The sequence below is a fragment of the Heterodontus francisci genome, chromosome 10 (assembly GCF_036365525.1).
Source record: "Heterodontus francisci isolate sHetFra1 chromosome 10, sHetFra1.hap1, whole genome shotgun sequence".
NCBI classification, from domain to species: Eukaryota; Metazoa; Chordata; class Chondrichthyes; order Heterodontiformes; family Heterodontidae; genus Heterodontus; species Heterodontus francisci.
The window spans coordinates 89,552,263-89,574,418 of record NC_090380.1 but is presented as its reverse complement, the minus strand read 5'-3'; the positions used below and the strand labels follow the sequence as shown (position 1 = coordinate 89,574,418).

General features: G+C 44.1%; 2 protein-coding genes across 10 annotated transcripts in view; one reads left to right on the top strand and one right to left on the bottom strand.

Annotated features, from left to right (window-relative positions):
- The window catches only part of cmss1 (cms1 ribosomal small subunit homolog), a 346,949-nt gene that overhangs the window by 40,245 nt on the left and 284,548 nt on the right, over window positions 1–22,156 (top strand). The window lies entirely within an intron of this gene.
- The window catches only part of filip1l (filamin A interacting protein 1-like), a 175,180-nt gene that overhangs the window by 24,801 nt on the left and 128,223 nt on the right, over window positions 1–22,156 (bottom strand). For 4 of the 6 annotated variants that reach the window (XM_068041002.1, XM_068041006.1, XM_068041004.1 and 1 more), the window contains one exon: window positions 4,780–7,543. In XM_068041002.1, coding sequence (XP_067897103.1) covers window positions 4,780–7,543 — 2,764 coding nt within the window. Of the gene's footprint in view, window positions 1–1,187; window positions 1,658–4,779; window positions 7,544–16,246; window positions 16,319–22,156 lie in introns of those variants that run through there. The other 2 variants (XM_068041007.1, XM_068041003.1) reach the window with 2 other exon arrangements.

The window sequence follows — 22,156 nt, the reverse complement described above, 5'->3', positions numbered from 1 at the left end:
CTTTTCTGCCCGGCTGCCCATTAAGAACACATCTGAGTGCAATCGCAGAAGCCTTGAAGTCAGCAATAAGTCCTTCTCCTAACTTGAAACAACTATAGAAAACACCAAACACTTGTATAATTGCAGTTGATGATCCCTTTAAATAGCAACCCCAATTTCTGATTTACCAGGGTCCATACCTTACCTTTCTTTTGTCACTGAGCATCACAGTGTCTGCTTGGCCACAATGCAAAATTAAAAGCCATCATAAAATAAATGTTATAAACGAAATCATGTCATGTTGCATACAAGTCAACTTATATGACTTGAGGGGCGGCACAGTGGCGCAGTGGTTAGCACCGCAGCCTCACAGCTCCAGCGACCCGGGTTCAATTCTGGGTACTGCCTGTGTGGAGTTTGCAAGTTCTCCCTGTGTCTGCGTGGGTTTTCTCCGGGTGCTCCGGTTTCCTCCCACAAGCCAAAAGACTTGCAGGTTGGTAGGTAAATTGGCCATTATAAATTGCCCCTAGTATAGGTAGGTGGTAGGGAAATATAGGAACAGGTGGGGATGTGGTAGGAATATGGGATTAGTGTAGGATTAGTAAAAATGGGTGGTTGATGGTCAGCACAGACTCAGTGGGCCGAAGGGCCTGTTTCAGTGCTGTATCTCTAAACTAATCAGTCTGGGGAATTCCCTTCGTGCTTGTCTTTCATGTGCATTTGCCTATCCTTAGTTACCCAATGCAGTGATAGCATAGCTGGTGGAAGGCTGCTGATCTTCAGTGGAGGAGACTGTATCTGGCCTTGTAGGATGACCTCAAGCTGCTCTCTGCCTCGCAGGCCCCCTGTGGACTGTGCCATCTTGGCATGGGAGGCAGCAGTTGGAGCTAGCTGGCTGACAACAGCAACAAGGGCAGTGGCGGATTGGCAGGGGTGGGAAGATGAATGCTGTCTTCCTGAGAGAGGACAGTGGGTTCATGACCCATAGAGCCACTGCCATGCCCCTGGAGAGGCACTTCAACAATCCAGATAATCTGAGGCCAGAATGCTGGACTTCTGTAACCCCCTGGAAGACCCTTTGCATATTGTAATCCACAGCCATGATGACAGCAGTCTGAACTTCCATTGCAGCACTCAGTTGTTAGCTGGCTGTTGCACATGCTGCAATGTAAGTTTTGACACCGACTATCAGATGCCACAGTAAGGTTGGGTCCACAAGTCTATGAATGAAGTTGGCCAATACCTCCATGCTGCAAAGAATGACCTCCAAGACCTGTGCCAAGTGAATGCCGGACTCCTTCATGCTTCTTGATATTGACGGCAAGCTTTCAGGCAGGTTTCTAAATGCACCAAGCATTATGTTGTGCGTACCCATTGATGTTCTTCTGTAGATGCCCCATCAAATTCCTTATCTGAGTCCTCTGCAATGGATCCCAAACGCAATCTTGGCATCCGGCGAGATGACACTTGCCACTATCCTTGCCCCCTTTGCTGGCTACAGCCGCCTTGTGCTCCGTGTCTCGCCATGTGCAAATCCTGTTTCTAATCTATCCCTGCGCAGTGTCAGTATCTGATCTGGAGCCTGCAAGTGTGAAGTCAAGTGATGGTGCTGTGTCTTCATCATCAGTCTCTTCTTGGTGTTTCTCCACTGCCTGGCCAGGTTGCGCCTCTTTGGTATCTGAAAGGAAAAAGACACAAGGATAAGATTGTGATGTGGAGGGTGGGGGGAAGTAAGAGATAGATACATGCTTACACCATTTGCAGTTTGTAAATCAGAAGAAAGTGTGGGATGTGAGAAGGAAGAATAAGTATGAGGATACCACCATCTTTGATGATTTCAGCCCCTCCGCTGGCCATGGCCTCAGCAATGAACATTCCAATAATGGTTAGCACCTTCTCCTCCATGGGGGTTTGGACATGCAGGTGGGCCTGCCACCCTCTGGTTGTGTGCCGCCTCTCCTGCAAGTGAAGGGGAAGTGTGTCAGTGAGTGTGGTGCAATATAGCTGATGGTTGAATAACTGGCAGTGTGTAGAAAGCTGTGAGATGTGGGTATGGGTCTTGCAGCAGTCCAAATGTGTGAGGGTGAAGTGAAGCATATGAATGTTATCAGTGAGGCCTGATTGATGGAGATTGTTGGTAGGTAAATGATGGGGTTGTGGTGTTTTGAACAGTGGCTGAGGCTACTGGTGCATTTGGTAGGATATGGTATTTGCAGATACAGTCACTGAGCTTGACCACTTGTGTGAGGTCATTGAACCTCTTGCACACTGCATCCAGGTCTTTGACCCTTGACTCCTGGCATTGACCTCCATGGCTACCAGCTCCCACTGCCTTTTGACTGTGTGTCTGGAGGACTTCTTTCCTTCACCGCTCCCCCCCTCCCCACCGCCCCCCCCCCCCCCACAAACCAAACAACCCTGGATACTGGACATGTCTCTTCCTTTCCATCTCCTTCACCATGACTTCCATTGCACTGTCCGAACACCTTGGAGCACACTCTCTCCCCTGATGTGTCATTCTTGACTGTTTCCAAGTCATATTCTCTTCAGCTAAGACACCCAGTACATTCTCCATCCCCTTTAAAAGATGCAGGCTAGCTTTAAGAGGTGCTGGACACTTAGGATAGTGACCTCCCGCTGATGCGTAGTTAATGAACAGCATGGTTAGAGCTGGCTGGATACAGAGATCATTCACATGAGCAAGCAGCATAACGTTACTATGCTGCCTGCATTGCAATTAACACTCTTAGGTTAGTCACACATTGTGATCGCCACACCTGTTTTCGGGAGTTATTCAATTTAGCGCCCACTATTTCTTTTTGTCTTATAGCAAAGAAACTGGTTTGGAATTTGCGGTCAGCAGTGAAGGAACTGCGTTTGCGGTTCACCTTGAAAAAAGCTGCCCAGAATAGTTTAGTGGGCTGTAGAGCACAGACTTCCTCTTTTCCCAGGTCAGTTTGAATTTGGTGTTTTCTACAGGGGATCTGTGATGTCTGTGAAGCAAGCAGCAAGGAGGCTGATCAACCAGATTGAAGAATTCTCACAGAAGGCAAAGCAGGAAGTAAAAAACAGGAAATATAAATGATTGTACAGGAAGTGAATAAAGATTGGGACAAACAAATGGGATTAAGCGAGAATCCTAATTAATTGTTATGTTTTTCCATTTTTCTTCTAAGGGCATCAGACTTCACTGTTGTAAAATTAATTTTTCAGGCCCAGAGAGGTTGTACAGAAGTAATTATGACTTACTATGCCCTTAAAAACTCTTATTCCCTGATTGATCAAGGCTTAAAATTTTCAGTGGTCTTTAGTGTGATAATCGTGGGTAATTCGTTTAAGTTCTTGGCGTATCGTGATTCCTGTGGTGATTCCGTCGGTGAAGACTGCACAGCACACCCTATGGAGGAGCAGGGTATCACTGACTGCAAATTCCAGATTTCTGCTTTTATCTGTGCATGTATGGGTGCCAGAAGTTGCTGTCAGTTCTACCCTGTACCAACAGTCAGCGCTGACAGCCTTGCCATTATTACTATAACAAGCTCAAGGCCATTAATTTTGTTGATCCGGCAGGATGTCTGTTGTGAAATTCTGTGATTGTCGAGCTTCATTCTCGCATGTACATTTTGTTCACTTTATTCGGTAATGGATTTTCTAATTATTGAATTCTGATCTGCTCACTCCAGGAATTTTAAGTGGCTAATTGTCTGGTGAAGTTTGTACTCTGTGTGGGATGTTAACATTGTAAATTGGAACACATTCTCTATTTTGTGCAAATAACGAGAGCACCAAGCTCTCCCAAGTTTAAATAATTAGCACTTCCTTTACTCTGTCCCACGATGTACCTTAACATCAATCTCAAAAGACCACACATTCTGTACCAGTTTGATTTTTTTTTCATTCCCACACTAATATGACAATCTGAGTGATATTGCTTGTTTGTTCTGAATTGTTGGCAGTTTTGTGCTGTGAGCTGTCAATTGCTTCAGCCTTGAATTTACATTGGGATCATGGTATGAATGCTTAATGCATTTGTTTGAAATTCCTGTTATTTTAATGGAGCATTAACCCATTTAAAATTAATTGGTTAATGCTTCCACTTAAATAGCAGAAAGGAATTTAAGATGAATATGTTAAGTATCTTGTGCTGTTATTCCACAATATAATTTCAAGGTCTAAGAATTGGATAGGATTCTTGCTCAGCAGAGGAATGAAACATTCATTCCTTCAGCTGCAACTGAATTTGAACTTGGATCCAGGGTTCAAACAATCTGTCAGAGATCCCATCTCAAAAATTTGAGACAGTTCAAGCAGAGTTTTTGTGCAAAGACAATTTCAGAACAGCATATCAAAAATACTTTCTTCAGTGATTAAAATATATTTGTAAACTTGCAAAAGAGGAAAAAAGAAACCCAACAAACAAACACATTCTAATATTTACTGCTACTCTTGAGTTTTTTCTCTATTACAATTTGTATCTGAAAATCTTCTTTGTTTTAATATTTGAAGCAAATACAGTTTTCTGTTTTATACAGTGCAGGTTAAATGGTGATTGACCTTTTAATACAAGTCTTTAATGTTGTGGAGTTACAGGTTATAATATGTACACAGTATTACTAAACACACAAATCCAGAAGGATGTTGATTAAGTGCAGGTTTATACATAACATGCATAAACCAGTCTCAAATTAACGCAGAAGCGCAGATAATGTAAGTGGATCTTCTAATATCGAAATTAAGAACACTGTTATTTTCACTGGGATTTGGGTTGGAGAAGGGAGGTTAATCATAGACATTACTTACTGTAATTTGTGAATGGCGTGGGGCAGGAGTGGTTGTTGGTGTAATAGTAATACTGCTGGTGATTTTATTGGTTGACTTATTTGGTGTCCCATTAGTTATAGCTGGAGTTCTGATCTGATGGATTGAACTGCAGGGGCTCATTGGTCTTGAGATGGGTGTAGCTGTTTGAATGTGGGGATTACCTAAGTGGATATGGATTTTATTGTCTTCAGTAGTAATTACATTCGGACTTGTGTTTGACTTTTGTATCTGACGTCCTTGTATCCTTTCAGGTGATACTCTAAAGATTGTATGACCTGTAGCAGCTTCTACTGGCTCAGGGGACAGAGCTTGTGAGCTTGTAGAACTTGCAGTTACAGCAACTATTTGAATTGGTGACATTGTCCTTTCTGGAGTCATTGAACTACAGGAATCTGGAGTTCTCGATCTCGACATTGTAGTCCTGGTAAGCGGATTCAGGGTGCGCTCTGGTGTGGAGTACACATCTGATAGCTTCGATTTTACAGGTGTCATAGAGGCATTCTGAATAATGGTTATTTTTTGCTTTGGAACACCACAGTTAGGGATAACTGCTGTGCTGGTGTAAGAGAATGAATTTTCTAAAGTGGGGCTAGTGATTTCAAGAGTAGCTGTGCTGTGCCCATGATCTGGTGTTACTTTTATGTGAAGAGGTTGGCCTTGTTTCTGAGTAAGCACCATTTCGCCTGGTTGCACCAGATTTCCATTCTGCTTGGATACGGCTTTTCCATTTTGAGCATAACTTTCCTTGCCCTTCATCCATGGTGTCCATGACCTCCTCTTATTGACGCTATTTACAGTTAATGAGTTGTAGTTTACTTGCAAGGATTGATCATCTTGAGAACTGTAATCGACTTCTTCACTTTCTATGCGTATTTTTCCATTCACAATTGCTTTTTCTAAAGGGATAAGGCTTCTGTAATCAGGTGGTTCACTGTCTAGTGCATCAGTCTGGATCTCTTTTGAGCAGAGTTGCAATTCCCCAAATCTTCTGCTATTCATGCCAGGCCGAAGGCTCTTGCTGAACCGTCTGTACCTCTCCAGTTCTTTGGTAAGGTTTTCGGTTTCTCTTGCTAGTTCTTTGTTTCGATTTTCCTGTTGAGTCAGCTTTTTTTGCAGTGAAGTCTGCTCCGCTTTAAAATGGCATAATAAGTCTTCTGTTGCCATATATTCATGAATTTTGTCTTTCAGGGCTTCCACTTCACTTGATAGATGGCTTGATTTTGCCTGTTCCTCATTGAGTCTGTCAAACAGCATTTGTTCGTGTGTTGATTCAACCTTTTCTGTTAGCTTATATCCAGCCAATTCCTTCTTCACAGCCTCAAACTCCCTTGACAATAATTTCACCTGTTGTTCATCATAGTACCTATGCTCCAGTGAGTCATAGTCATCTTCTGTCTTCATCAGATCATCTTCTACAACCTGCATATGTTTTAATTTGCGTTTAAGCCTTTCAACCTCATGAGTCAATTCTCTGACTTTATTGTCATCCTGTTGTAAACATATAGGGGATTTGCCAAACTCTTCTTTTCCTTTGTTTTTGAGATACTCCTTTTCCACTGCTTCAAGAGATTGGAGTCTCTTCTTCAGGAGGTTGGACTTGGACAAGAGGTCATTTCCTCGCTCTTCTTCTGCTTTTAGCTTCTTTTTAAGCTCATCTCTTTCCTTCGTCAAGCTGTACGTTTTCTCTTCCAATTCTGCTTTGGACTTCAATGCGTTTTTACTTTCCTCAATTAGTTTTTCTGTCACAGCTGTAACTTTATTTTCCTCTCGTTGAAGTTGGGCATTTGCATTTTGAAATTTATCCTCTGTCTGTCTCATCTTCTCTGCCATATTTTTTCTTTCATCAACCAACATCACAGTTAATGTTTTAAGCTTGCTTAGGTCCTCCTTCATAGCCAATTCAGTTTTCTCCAGTTTGTTTTCAATTGCCTCCAGTTCCCTAACTCTTACTTTTAAGGTTTCCAATTCATTTTCTAATTTCTTTGTTAGATTTTTCTCTTTTTCCAGATTACATTTAAGCACATAACATTCTTGTTTACTTTTACTAAAGGCATCCTCTAATTTTTCCAATTCCATTATTCTCTTCTTTAATTTCTCTACCTCAGTTTTCAGGTTCCTGCTGTGGCTTTCTTCCTTTTCTATTTTTCTGTTGAGATCCCTGCACTGGTCCTCCATTTTTATCAGTTCTTCATCTTTTCCTTCCATTTCTAACACACGTTTCCGCAGGTCTTCCACTTCTGCCATCAAGCTGGAATTCCCACATTCGCCTCGGTTTATTTTTTCCCTCAAATCCTGTAGTTCCTCTTCTGCTTTTTTCAATGATTTATTAGTCTCCTCCAGTTCATCTATCTGTCTGCTGAGTGTGGCAAGTTTTAAACGGAGTTGTCGATTCTGGCTTTCTTCGTTGGTCAATTTGGCCATTGTTGTTTCCTGTTCTTGATAAAATCTACTGGCTTGCGCTTGCAATTCAATTTCAAGAGTGAACACTTTATTTTCTTCTTCTGTTGCCCTTTCCTCAGAGGCTGTTAATTTCTCCTGAGCTTGCTGTGCAGTGACTGATAGCGCTTGAACATTTTGACTCTGTTGGTTAAGCTGCTCTGAAAGCCGTTGCTGTTCATCAACAAGTATCAATGCAAATGATTTCAGCTTGGTAAGCTCTTCCTTTAGCTTTGTAATTTTTTTGACATTTTCTTGATCTTTTTTCACCTGGTATGCCTTTTCTTGGTCAATTAGCTTTTTCAATCTAAAGAGAAAAAAAGCATTACATAAGAAAATGCAGCTTGGCTCAGTGGAGAGTAATTGATCTATTTGTTGAATCACATTCATTTCTCTGATACACGGATTGAAATTTACTGTTTTTAAATGTATAGTTTCCTTCTAAACACTTCAGTATAATTGTTCAGTCAGTTGCATAAGCAAAAGTAATTTTGAACGCTCAACATATAAACTTTAACAACAAAAAGCTGTAGAATGTAACAAATGTAAGGACCCACAGAACTGTTCTAATTTGTATCAATTTCTTGAATAAAACTGTATAACTTCACTATATTCCAAAGAGATCAGCAGAACTATCCAAAGTTATTATGCAGCATTGAACCACATTCTTGACTTGTACCTATTGTTTGAATGTGTTAGTCTGAAATGTGGACACAGAAAACGTAAACTTGTGTGTGCAGGAATTCTTACAAATTGTGAAATTAGTGATATTGGCAGTACACATTTAAGATTAATGACCATAACATTCTTGAACAACAATAGTGTGAAGAATAAGGGAAATAAAATGTCCTTGGAGGACCATAGTTTTTGCATACTATGTGACAACTGCTTGACCATGCAACTGAACAGTGTTGACATCAAACAAGAGCAACTTGTACTTATATTGCGCCTTTAACATAGAAAAACATTCCCAGGCGCTTCACAGGAGTGTTATCAAGCGAAGTTTGACACCGAGCCACACAAGGGTATATTAGGGCAGAAAACCAAAAGATTGGTCAAAAGGATAGGTTTTAAGGAGTGGTTCAGGTAGGGCAAAAACTCCATAATTTAGGGTCTTGGCAGCTGAAGACACAGCTGCTGACAGAGGAGGAATTTAAAATTGGGGATGATTATGAGGCTAGAATTGGAAGATTGCAGATTATCATGGAGGGTTATAGGGCTGGAGGAGTCACGGAGACAGGGAGAGACGAGGCCATGGGGGGTTTTTAAAACCAGGATAAGAATTTTAAAATTAAGGTGCTATTCAATTGGCAGCCAATGTAGATCAGCAAGCACAGGGGCACTGGGTGAACAGGATTTGGTGTGAGTTAGGACACGGGCAGCAGAGTTTTGGATGATATCAAATTTTTGGAGGATAGAACGTGAGAGATCAACCAGGAGTGCTTTTGATTGGCCAAGTTTCGAGGTAACAATGCATGAATGAGGGTTTCAGCAGCAGATAAAATGAGGCAGATGCACAGTCGGGTGATGTTACAGAGGTGGAAATAGGCATTCTTAGACGGCATGGGTTTGTGCTCAGTTGCTCATTTCGAGGTCAAATATGACACATTGAGAGCAGTCTGGATCAGCGTCAGACAGTTGCCAGGGAGAGAAATTTAATTGGTGGTTAGGGAATACAGTTTGTGGCAGGGAGCAAAGCCAATAGCTTCACTCTTCCAATATTTAGTTGGAGGAAATTTCTGCTCATCCATTACCGGATGTCGGTCAAGCAGTCTGTTAATTTAGACACTGTGGAGGGGCCGAGAGAGGTGGTGGTGAGGTAGTGCTGGTTGTCATCAATGCAAATGTGGAAACTGATGCTGTATTTTGGGGCAGCAGGTGGATGAGAGCTAGGAGGGGCCAAGGCTAGATCCTTGGGCTCCAGAGGTAACGATGCAAGAATACCAAAGAAGCCATTGCAAGTGATTCTCTGCTACGATTTGATAGATAAGCCTGTTTCTGTGCTGTATAACTCTATGACTGTATAAGAATGGAGCAAGCAAGGGCAGTTCACCTAGCTGGATGATGGAGGAGAGGTGTTGGAGGAGGATAGTGTGGTTGATTGTGTCAAAAGCCGCAGATAGGTCAAGGACGAGGAGGGATAGTTTACCTTTGTCACAGTCACACAGAATATCATTTGTGACTTTGATAAAGACCACTTCAATACTGTGGCCGGAAACATGATTGGAGGGATTCAAAAATCGAATTGCGGGAAAGACGGGCGCAGATTTGGGGGGGTGACAACAAGTTTACAGACTTCGGAGAGGAAAGGCAGGTTAGAGATGGGACCCTGGTTTTCAACGACAGAGGGATCACAGGTGGGTTCTTTGAGCACGGGGTGATGATGGCAGATTTGAATGAGGTGGGGGAAATAGGAACCAGTAACAATATTGACTAACATGGGGCCCAGGAAGGGAGGTTCGGTGATCAATAGTTTGGTCGGAATAGGATTGAGGGAACCGGAAATGTGTCGCATGAACAAGATGAGCTTGTGGAGAACATTGCAGGAAATGGATTAGAATCTAGAGAAAGACAAGAGTTCAGGGCTAGGGCAGTGTGGACCATTGGAGGAAGTTAGACTTGATTGACATGGGGAAGGGAGGGAAACTAGGAAATCTGATGGGACTAAAGGTTGACAAATCCCCTGGACCTGATGGCCTGCATCCTAGGGTCTTAAAAGAAGTGGCTGCAGAGATAGTGGCTGCATTGATAGATTCTAGAAAGGTCCCAGCGGATCGGAAAACTGCAAATGTAATACCCCTATTCAAGAAAGGAGGAAGACAGAAAGCAGGAAACTGTAGGCCAGTTAGTCTAATGTCTGTCATTAGGAAAATGTGGGAATCCATTTGTAAGAAAGTAGTAGCAGGACAATTAGACAATCATAATACAATCAGGCAAAGTCAGCATGGTTTTATGAAAAGGAAATTGTGTTTGACAAATTTATTAGCGTTCTTTGAGCACGCAATGAACAGGATGGATAAAGGGGAACCAGCAGATGTAGTGTATTTGGATTTCCAAAAGGCATTCAATAAGGTCCCACATAATAGGTTACTGCATAAGAGATCATGGTGTTGGGGGTAATATATTAGCATGGATAGAGGATTGGCTAACTAACAGGAAACTAAGAGTCAGGATAAATGTACATTTTCAGGTTGGCGAACTATCTAGTGGAGTGCCACAGGGATCAGTGCTGGAGCCTCAACTATTTATGATGTATATTAATGATTTGTATTGCAGTGAGATTTGTTGACAGTATGAAGATAGGTAAGAAAGCAAGTTGTGAGGAGGAGAGTTGAGAGTCTGCAAAGGGGTATAGATAGGTTAAGTGAGCAAAAAATTGGCAGATGGAGTAGAATGTGGGGAAATGTGAGGTTGTCCACTTTGTCAGGAAGAATAGAAAAGCAGAATATTATTTAAATGGAGCAAGACTACAGAATGCTGTGGTACAGAGGGATCTGGGTGTCCTTGTACATGAATCACCAAAATGTCACCATGCACGTACAGCAAGTAATTAGGAAGGCAAATGGATTGTTGCCCTTTACTTAGAGGGGGATAAAGTATAAAAGTAGGGAGTCATAGAGTTATACAGCACAGAACAGGCCCATCGGGTCCATGCCGGCCATCAAGCACCTATTTATTCTAATTCCATTTTCCAGCACTTGGCCCGTAGCCTTATATGCTATGGCATTTCAAGTGCTCATCTAAATACTTATTAGATGTTGTGAGGGTGTCTGCCTCTACCACACCTTCAGGCAGTGTGTTCCAGATTCCAACCACTCACTTGGTAAAAAAGTTTTTCCTCAAATCCCCTCTAAACCTCCTGCCCCTTACCTTAAATCTATGCCCCCTGGTTATTGACACCTCCGCTAAGGGAAAAAGTTTCTTCCTATCTATGCTCCTCAGAATTTTGTAAACCTCAATCAGGTCCCCCCTTAGCCTCCTCTGCTCTAAGGAAAACAACCCTAGCCTTTTCAGACTCTTTTTTTTCATAGCTGAAAGGTTCCAGCCTAGGCAACATCCTGGTGAATCTCCTCTGCACCCTCTCCAGTGCAATCACATCCTTCCTATTGTGTGGCAACCAGAACAGTACACAATACCCAGCTGTGACCTAACTAGCGTTTTATACAGCTCTATCATAACCTCCCTGCTCTTCTATTCTATGCCTTGGCAAATAAAGGCAAGTATCCCATATGCCTTCCTAACCACCTTATCTACCTGTGCTGCTGCCTTCAGTGATCTATGGACAAGTACACCAAGGTCCCTCTGACCTTCTGTACTTCCTAGGGTCCTACCACCCATTGTATAATCCCTTGCCTTGTTAGTCCTCCCAAAATGCATTACCTCACACTTCTCAGGATTAAATTCCAATTGCCACTGCTCTGCCCATCTTACCAGCCCATCTATATCATCCTGTAATCTAAGGCTTTCCTCCTCACTATTTACGACACTACCAATTTTCGTGTCATCTGCAGACTTACTGATCATACCTCCTATATGCACGTCTAAATCATTAATGTAAACTACAAACGGCAAGGGTCCCAGCACCGATTCCTGTGGTACACCACAGGTCACAGGCTTCCAATTGCAAAAACAACCTTCAACCATTACCCTCTGCCTCCTGCCACTAAGCCAATTTTGGATCCAATTTGCCATATTGCCCTGGATCCCATGGGCTCTTACCTCTTGACCAATCTCCCATGCGGGACCTTATCAAAAGCCTTGCTGAAGTCCATACAAACTACTTCAACTGCTTTACCCTCATCTACACACAGTCACCTCCTCGAAAAATTCAATGAAATTTGTTAGACATGATATCCCCCTGCCAAAGCCATGCTAACTATCCCTGATTAATCCCTGCCTCTCCAAGTGGAGATTAATCCTGTCCCTCAGAATATTTTCCAATAGTTTCCCTACCACCGATGTTAGACTCACAGGCCTGTAATTACCTGGTTTATCCCTGCTACCTTTCTTGAATAATGGTACCACATTTGCAGTCCTCTGGTACCTCTCCTGTGGCCAGAGAGGATTTGAAAATTTGTGTCAGAGCCCCTACAATCTCCTCCCTTGCCTCATATAACAGCCTGGGATATATCTCATCTGGACCTGGGGATTTATCCACTTTTAAGCCCACTAAAACCACTAAAACCTCCTCCCTTTCAATGCTAATTTGCTCAAGTATATCACAGTCCCCCTCCCTAATCTCTATACCTACATTGTCCTTCTCCATAGTGAACACAGATGAAAAGTAATCATTTAAAACCTCACCTACGTCCTCCGACTCCACACACAGATTGCCACTTTTGTCCCTAATGGGCCCTACTCTTTCCCTGGCTCTCCTGGATGCACTTTAAGAATTCCACCCCCTTTAAGCTTTTTGCACGAAGACTATCCCAGTTAATATTGTTACCCTATTATTTTTACATCTCTCTGAGATTTGCCTACATAAGTGCTCCTCTATCTCTCCCTGACTGTTTGTTTGGAGGCCTGTTGTACACTCCCAGCAAAGTGATTGCCCCCTTTTTGTTTTTAAGTTCTACCCATATGGCCTCATTTGAGGAATCTTCTAAGATATCATCCCTCTTTACTGCAGTAATTGACTCCTTGATCAATAGTGCAATGCCACCTCCTCTTTTACACCACCCCCCACCCCCATCACACCTGAAGATTCTATACCCTGCAATATTGAGCTGCCAGTCCTGCCCTTCCTCAACTATGTCTCTGTGATAGCAATAATATCATATTCCCATGTGTTAATCAATGCCCTCAATTCATCTGCCTCACTTGTAAGACTCCTTGCGTTAAAATAGATGCAAACTAGCCTTGCATTATTCGCTTGTGCCTTAACAGGTTTATATTTGCTCTACCTTCCAGACTGATTTAGTTTCTCTTCTATATTTGGCTGTGCATCACTCCCTACTGTACCTCCACTCTGTATCACATCCCTCTGCCGTATCAGTTTAACCCCCCCTCCCCCACCCAACAGCACTAGCAAACCTCCCAGCAAGGATGTTGGTCCCGTTCTGGTTCAGGTGCAACCTGTCCAACTTGTACAAGTCCCACCTTCGCCAGAAACATACCCAGTGATCCAGGAAATTAAAGCCCTCCCTCCTGCACCATCTGTTCAGCCACGCATTCATCTGCTCTGTCCTCCTATTCCTATACTCACTAGCACGTGGCACCGGGAGTAATCCAAAGATTACAAACTTTGAGGTCCTGCTTTTTAATCTGCTACCTAGCTCCCTAAATACTTGTTGCAAGACTTCATCCCTCTTTCTACCTATGTTGTGGTACCAACGTGAACCACAACCTCTGACTGTTCACCCTCCCCCTTCAGAATGTCCTGCAGCCGCTCCGTGACATCCTTGACCTGAGCATCAGGGAGGCAACATACCATCCTGGAGTCACGTTTGCGGCCACAGAAATGCCTATCTGTACCGCTTATTATAGAATCCCGCATCACTATAGCTCTCCCACTCTTTTTCCTTCCCTCCTGTGCAGCTGAGCCACCCGTGGTGACACAGACTTGGCTGTTGCTGTATTCTCCTGAGAAGCTATCTCCCCTAACAGTATCCAAAGTGGAAAATCTGTAAGAGAGGGAGATGTACCCAGGGAGCTCCTGCACTACCTGCCTAGTTCTTCTACCCTGCCTGGCAATCACCCATTCCCTTTCTGCCTGAGCAGTCTTTTTACCTCCCTCTACATGCTATCCACGATGATCTCAGCATCACGGATGGCCCACAGTGTCCCCAGCTGCTGCTCCAGATCCGAAACGTAGATTTCGAGTAGCTGCAGCTGGAGACACATCCTACACACTGTAAGTGTCCCTGACTTCCCACATTGCACAGGAGGAGCATTCCATGCTGCCGAACTGCCCTGCCATGACTTGCCCTTAATTTACTCCCTTAAATTACCCAAAAATTAGAGATTATTTACACTAGGGACCTTGATTCCCTAAAAAACACTACTTACTGTATCAAAAAAAAACTTGAGACCTTACCTTTCACTTTACTTTAGTTACTAACTTACTTTACTTACTTACCAGAGACTCACCAAACAAGTAGCTTCTTCCCAAACCAATCACCTACCTGCTTGCCTGTGATGTTTGATGCCATGTTTGATTTAAATTAAATTAAAGGCTTACCTGTATACTCACCCTGGCAGCTCTCTGTTTCCCTGATCTCACTGTTTATTGTGACGTTACTCTGATGTCACTTTTCGATTTTTCCCTGCCCTGCTCCTGCTGCTCCCACTGTGCTCCTCTCGCTCTCGCTCTGTCTCCGACTCTGGGCTTTTGGCGCACTTTTTAAACCTCTGCACCCGCTGTGCTCCTCCCTCTCTCGCTCTGTCTCCGGTCTCTGTCTTGCTACAATTGTATAGGGCATTGGTGAGACCGCACTTAGAGTATTGTGTACAGAATTGGTCACCTAGCTTAAGGAGGGATATATTTGCATTGGAAGAAGTTCAGAGAACGTTCACTAGGCTGATTCCTAGAATGAACTGGTTACCTTATGAGGAAAGGTTGAGCAGGTTGGGCCTATACTCATTGGAGTTTAGAAGAATGAAAGGTGATCTTATTGAAACATATATAAGATTCTGAGGGGGCTTGACAGGGTAGATGCTTGGGAATGTTTCACCTTTTGTAGGAATCTAGAACCGCGGGCCCAGTTTAAAAAAAAGAGTTCTCCCACTTAAGACTGAGATGAGGAGAAATATGTTTGTCAGTGGGTCATTAATCTCTGGAATTCTCTTCCTCAGAGAGCAGTGGAGGCTGGGTCATTGAGTATATTCAAGGCTGAGTTGGACAGATATTTGATCTCCAAGGGAGTTCAGGGTTATGCGGAGCAGGCAGGAAAGTGGAGTTAAGGCCACAATCAGATCAGCCATGATCTTATTAAATGGCGGAGCAGGCTGAAGGGGCCCTACTCCTGCTCCTATTTCTTGTCTTCTATGCAGCAGCAGCAGCTGAATGCATGGTTTCGATCTTTGTGATTTTTAAAAAAGTCATAAACTCCCTGCATTAGGAGGTGAGGATGAAGGAGACAGGGGAGGATGGTTTAAGATGACGGTTCTTGGTGGTGAAGAGAAGCTGAGGGTGATCTTTGCATTTCTGGATGATCTTTGAATAGTGAACAGTTTTAGTGATGGACCGCAGGACCCAATTATGCATTATGTGGTCCAACCAGATCTGGTGATGGATGGTTAAACCAGTTGTCTGCCATTGACATTCAAATCTGCATCTCTTGGACTTCGAGCAGAGAGGAGTTGTATATGAGGGAGAACGACGCAGGTGAGAGAGGGTAATAATTTTAATGGGAACAAGAGCATCAAAGGTGGTTGAGAGGACATAATTTATCAAATCGGTACCTGTAGAAATGATAAATTGTGGGCCAGAGGCGAGATAGTTGGTCATTTGATTTGAAAAGTTTTTTTCTCGAGGTAGACATAGAAAGAAGTGGTGTTGGAAGGGGCAAGGGGAATATTGGTAGGGAGCAATACGAAGAAATAGTGAGAAATTGCCTTATCGGTAATCGTTACGATGGGAGGAGTGAAGCCATATGAGATGGCAAGATCAAAGTGGTGCTGTGAATGTGGGTTGGAGAGTTCATATGGAGGGGGAGACTAAGGAGGAAAGGAGGGCAGTGAACTCAGAGGAGGGAGAGCAAGAAGAGCTGGATGAAATCACCGAGGCTGAGATGCGCTCGATGCAGAGACTGAGGGAGGGAAGCAGAGAAGATATCTCGGAGAGAAACTTTGTGTGATACTTGAATGGGTAGTACAGACAAGGATTTTAAATAAGTCTTGTGAGAAGTTAACAAAGTAAGATGCTCAAAGGACGAGATGTTGCGAGATGAGTAGGGAGACAGACCAGGGTGTAATTTAGTGATAAGGGCTGCATCACAACCGCAGCAGTCTGAATGGTGGAAAGTATAGTCAGATGGGGAAGCTCCATTAAGGGGAAAGGCGTCATCACCTCTTCATGTCTCCGTTCAGGTAATGATATTGATGTGATCACTGGCAACTGACTCCCACAACTTGTGGTCAATGTCACAGGACTTCATGTCGCGCCGGTGGGTCTGATACCAGTGATGAGCTCGCTGTACAATGTGTCCTTGGGGATCCTGCCATCTTCCATGCGGCTCACATGGCCAAGCCATCTCAAGCACCGCTGGCTCAGTAGGGTGTATATGCTGGGGATGTTGGCCGCCTCGAGGACTTCTGCGTTGGGGATACGGTCCTGCCACCTGATGCCAAGGATTTTCCGGAGGCAGCGAGGATGGAATGAATTGAGACGTCGCTCTTGGCTGACATACGTTGTCTAGGCCTCGCTGTCGTAGAGCAAGGTACTGAGGACACAGGCTTGATACACCCGGACTTCTGTGTTCCGTGTCAGTGCGCCATTTTCCCACACTCTCTCTTGGCCAGTCTGGACATAGCAGCGGATGCCTTTCCCATGCCCTTGTGGATTTCTGCATCGAGAGACAGGTTACTGGTGATAGTTGAGCCTAGGTAGGTGAACTCTTGAACCACTTCCAGAGCGTGGTCGCCGATATTGATGGATGGAGCATTTCTGGCGTCCTGTCCCATGATGTTCATTTTCTTGAAACTGATGGTTAGGCCAAATTCGTTGCAGGCAGCCGCAATCCTGTGGATGAGTCTCTGCAGACACTCTTCAGTGTGAGATGTTAATGCAGCATCATCAGCAAAGAGGAGTTCCCTGATGAGGACCTTCCGTACTTTGGTCTTTGCTCTAAGACGGGCAAGGTTGAACAACCTGCCATCTGATCTTGTGTGAAGGAAAATTCCTTCTTCTGAAGACTTGAACGCATGTGAGAGCAGCAGTGAGAAGAAGATCCCGAACAGTGTAGGTGCGAAAATACAGCCCTGTTTCACGCCACTCAGGATTGGAAAGGGGTCTGATGAGACACCACTATGCTGAATTGTGTCTTTCATATTGTCATGGAATGAGCTGATGATACTTAGTAGCTTTGGTGGACATCCGATCTTTGCGAGTAGTCTGAAAAGACCACGTCTGCTGACGAGGTCAAAGGCTTTGGTGAGATCAATGAAAGCAACGTAGAGGGGCATCTGTTGTTCGCGGCATTTCTCCTGTAGCTGGCGAAGGGAGAACAGCATGTCAATGGTGGATCTCTCTGCTCGGAAGCCACACTGTGCCTCAGGGTAGACACGCTCAGCCAGCTTCTGGAGTCTGTTCAAAACGACTCGAGCGAAGACTTTCCCCGCTATGCTGAGCAGGGAGATTCCACGGTAGTTATTGCAGTCACTACGGTTACCCTTGTTCTTATAGAGAGTGATGATAATGGCATCACGCATGTCCTATGGTACTGCTCCCTCATCCCAGCACAGCCAAAGCAGTTCGTAAAGTACTGAGAGTATGGCAGGCTTAGCACTCTTGATTATTTCAGGGGTAATGCCGCCCTACCCAGGGGCTTTTCCACTGGCTAGAGAATTAATGGCATCGCTGAGTTCCAATTTTGTTGGCTGTTCATCCAGCTCATCCATGACTGGCAGAGACTGGGTTGCATTAAGGGCGGTCTCAGTGACAACTTTTTCCCTGGAGTACAGTTCTAGGTAGTGCTGCACCCACCATTTGCTTGCGTTGGTCAGTGACCGTGTCCCCTGATTTAGACTTGAGGGGGCCGATCTTCTTGATGGTTGGCCCAAAAGCTCTCTTAATGCCATCATACATTCCTTTGATGTGTCCGGTGTCAGAGGCCAGCTGAATACGACTGTATTGGTGTTGCCTGTAGTCATCTGCACAGCGCCTGGCTGTACTTTGTGCAGCGCTTCTGGCTACTTTAAGTGCTACGGATGTTAACTCGCTGGGGCTTTCTTGTAGTTCAACAGTGCAATGCGCTTAGCGGCTATGACAGGTTCCAGCTCTTCAAAGTGAAATTGAAACCAGTCTGCATTCTTCTCACGTTTGCCATAGGTGGTCATTCCTGAGTCATAGATGGCGTCTCTGATGTGGGCCCACTTGGGTCTCTGCATCCCCTGTAGGATTGTTTTGAAGGGCTTTTTCAAGTGAATTTAGAAACTTATGTAACAGCTGTGGATAAGAAGTTCTGTTAGTGTTGACGTGCGAGCGGCCCTTCTGCTTGGAGTGATGTAGCTTCTTTGGTTTGAGTCTAACTTTGCTGCACACTAGGGAGTGGTCGGTGTCGCAGTCCGCACTGTGGAAGCTGCGTGTGACTTGGACACTGTTTATGGAGGCTCGCCTTGTGATGATGAGGCCCAGCTGGTGCCAACGACGTGATCTTGGGTGCCTCCATGAAACCTGGTGACAGGGTTTAGTATGAAAGAACGAGTTGGTGATGCAGAGGTTTTGATAGATACACAACTCCAGCAGTTTACCGCTATGACTTGAATCAGTGGCATATACTGCTTTCCAGGCCGGCAGCATAACTTAACCATAATATTTAACAAATATTGCCTGTTGCATCAATTACTGTATTGGCCATTTGAGCTGATTTTCATTTTTTAAATTCTAAGCTAACCACGTGAGTTTAAAAAAAATTCTGACATTTCTCATTAAAACAACAATTTTTAATCTTTATTGAGCGACCTTTGTAGTTGTTGAAATGTGAAATTCTTTTTTAATGTGTGGAATGTTCTAAAACAGCAAAATAAGTTTTAAAATTCACCATGTGTCTGAAATATAAAATGATGCATCGCTTTATCTTCTATAAGGGTGACGTTGCAACCCGTGAATATTGTCATGTTTATTTTTAGTAATATATTGCATCAGTTTATACTGGATGGAGATTGTGGTCAAAACACACTATTAGTGGCAGTGAGCAATGGGCAAATTATCTTATCACTATGACTTGTGTGCTATTAGGTCTATTGTTGATTGTCTGCTTTCATTGTGCGTTTTATAGGGGATATTAGGTATTGTTCAACTGTCTAGAGCAGTGTTGCAGAACGATCAAAACAAATCTCTGTGCAAAACACCTAAATAGTGTTGCCAAATTGATGGTGATCTTTTCTATTGCTGCTAACTATGATGGTATCTTGACTGAACAAGTTCCCATTTCTATCTGGGCAAGAAAATGGTTTATCCCCTGGTAGTAGTAACAAACTGTGTGGCGTATTTTTTTTTATTCATTCATGGGATATGGGCGTCACTGGCTATGCCAGCATTTATTGCCCATCCCTAATTGCCCTTGAGACGGTGGTGGTGAGCTGCCTTCTTGAACCGCTGCAGTCCATTTTGGGTAGGTAGACCCACAGTGCTGTTAGGAAGGGAGTTCCAGGATTTTGACCCAGCGACAGTGAAGGAACGGCGATACAGTTCCAAGTCAGGATGGTGTGTGACTTGGAGGGGAACTTACAGGTGGTGGTGTTCCCATGTGTTTGCTGCCCTTGTTCTTCTAGTTGGTAGAGGTCGCGGGTTTGGAAGGTGCTGTCTAAGGAGTCTTGGTGCATTGCTGCAGTGCAACTTGTAGATGGTACACACTGGTTTATTCATTTTCTTTTGGACATTCTGTTTTATTTCGGTTATAATTGAAATTGTACCTATTAATCCAGTTGCAGTGTCAAGAAACTGAGATTAATGAATGAGGGAAACACAAGATTCATGCAGAAGATTAACTTGCATGGAAAAGCAAGAGCTTATGGAAACAGTGACAAACTGTCATGTGGCAAACTCAAAGGGAGGAGATTGGTGAATGAATAGCTCACGTACAGTAATACAACCATATGAATTAGGAGCATAAGTAGGCCATTCGGCCCGTCTAGCCTGCTCTGCCATTCAATAAGATCATGGCTGATCTGTTTCTGTCTCGAATTCCATACTCCCATCAACCCCTGTCCAATTAAGAGCCTGGGCCACGCAAAATCACTGCTTGGCTTCCAGGCCCAGCGGAGGCGGGCTCGCCCCTGACTTTTTTGCTAATAGGTGGGGCCTCTGCCACAAGGTAAAATTCCAGTCATTGTCTTTGTTTCCTCCGAAAAACTCAGTTCCCTAGCCACCAATTTCATCCCTTTTCCTGGCAACAGTCTGAGGCTGAATACAAAACTGTGACTGTTCGCAACCTTGGTTTCATACTTGACCCCAAGATGAGCTTCAGACCACATATCTGCATCGCTGAGACTGCCTAGCTCGAACTCCGTTAACATCGCCGAAGAAGGGTCACTGACCCGAAACGTTAACTCTGCTTCTCTTTCCACAGATGCTGCCAGACCTGCTGAGTGGTTCCAGCATTTCTTGTTTTTATTTCTGTTCCTGCCTCAGTTCATCTGCTGCAATGTAATGGTTATGGTACTGGACTAACAATCCAGACAAAGCTTATGATTTCAAATTCCAACTATTGAATATGTGAAATTAAATGTGTGAGTTGGCATCAAAATGACAAGGAAAGCTGCTGCTCTGTCCAACTACAGCAGGAAACCTGCCACTCCAGATGAACTGGCATACATGTGACCATTTGGACAAAGCACTGAGTGCATGAAGCAAGGGCACAGAACGTATTCCGGGTGGAGACTTCAATGCCCATCACCAAGAGTGGCTCGGTAGCTCTACTGCTGATCAAACTGGTCATGTCCTGAAGGAGATAGCTGCCACACTGGGATTGTGGCAGGTGGTGAGCGAACCAAACTGAGGGAAAAACCTAGCTGTCCTCACTCATCCAGACCTGATTACTGCCTTGGTCCAAACGTGAACAAAACAGCTGGGTTCCAGAGGTGAGGTGACCGTGATAGTCCTTGACATCAAGGCAGCATTTGACCTGAGTGTGACTCAAAGGAATCCTCGTAAAATTGAAGTCAACGCGTATCGGGGGAAACTCTTCACTGGCTGGAATCACACCTAGCATAAAGGAAGATGGTTGTGGTTGTTGGAGGCCAATCAGCTCAGTCCCAGCACATTACTGCAGGAATTTGCCAGGGTACTGTCCTGGACCCAACCATCTTCAGCTGCTTCATCAATGACCTTCCCTCCATCATAAGGTCAGAAGTGGGATTGCATGATGTTTAGTACCATTCGCAATTCCTCAGTTAATGAAGCAGTCCATGCTCACATGCAGAAAGACCTGGACACTGTGGGAGTGCCTTCATTACATGGACAGCAGCTTTTCAAGATGGCACAGTTTCACACTGGCCAGTAAATTTACTGACTGAACAATTAGGAGGGTAGTTACCGTGGGAATTTTTAATTAAAAATATTAATGGAATGTTCACAATTTTAATACATACATATATATAAAATGAGTCATTACAATACAGAAAGAGGCCATTCAGCCCATTGAGTCCATGCTGGCTCGCTCTAGAGCATTCCAGTCAGACCCATTCCCTTGCTCTGTTCCAGTAGCCCTGCAAGTTTATTTCCCTCAAGTACCAATCCAATTTCCTTTTGAAATTGTTGATTGTCTCTGTCTCTGTTTCTGCTTCCACAACTCTTGAAGGCAGCGAGATCCAGGTCATTATCATTTGCTGCATGACAACAAGTTCTTGCTCACATCCACCACCCCTCCACCCCCCTCCCACCCCCGTATCTCTTGCCCAAAACCTTAAATCTGTGTCCCCTAGTCCTTGTACCATCAGGTAATAGGAACAGCTTTTCTTTGTCCAAATCTTCCCTCCATCTCCTTTCCTCCAAGGAGAAAAACCCTAGTTTCTCCAACCTAACCTTGGGCTGGATTTTGTTCTCCCCCATGCATCGGGTTCCATGGTGATGGGGCATCCGGAAGATGGCTCCTGATGAGGCCTGCCCTGGACCTTAACGCCATTGGGTCCAGCCCGATCCTCCCGGCAGTGGCAAGGCTCCGTGGCGGCTCCCCCCCACCCCCCTCCCCCCAGCCCTTGCTGGGCAACGGGACCTCAATTAAAATATTCAATTCAATGAAATGAATACACTTAAATA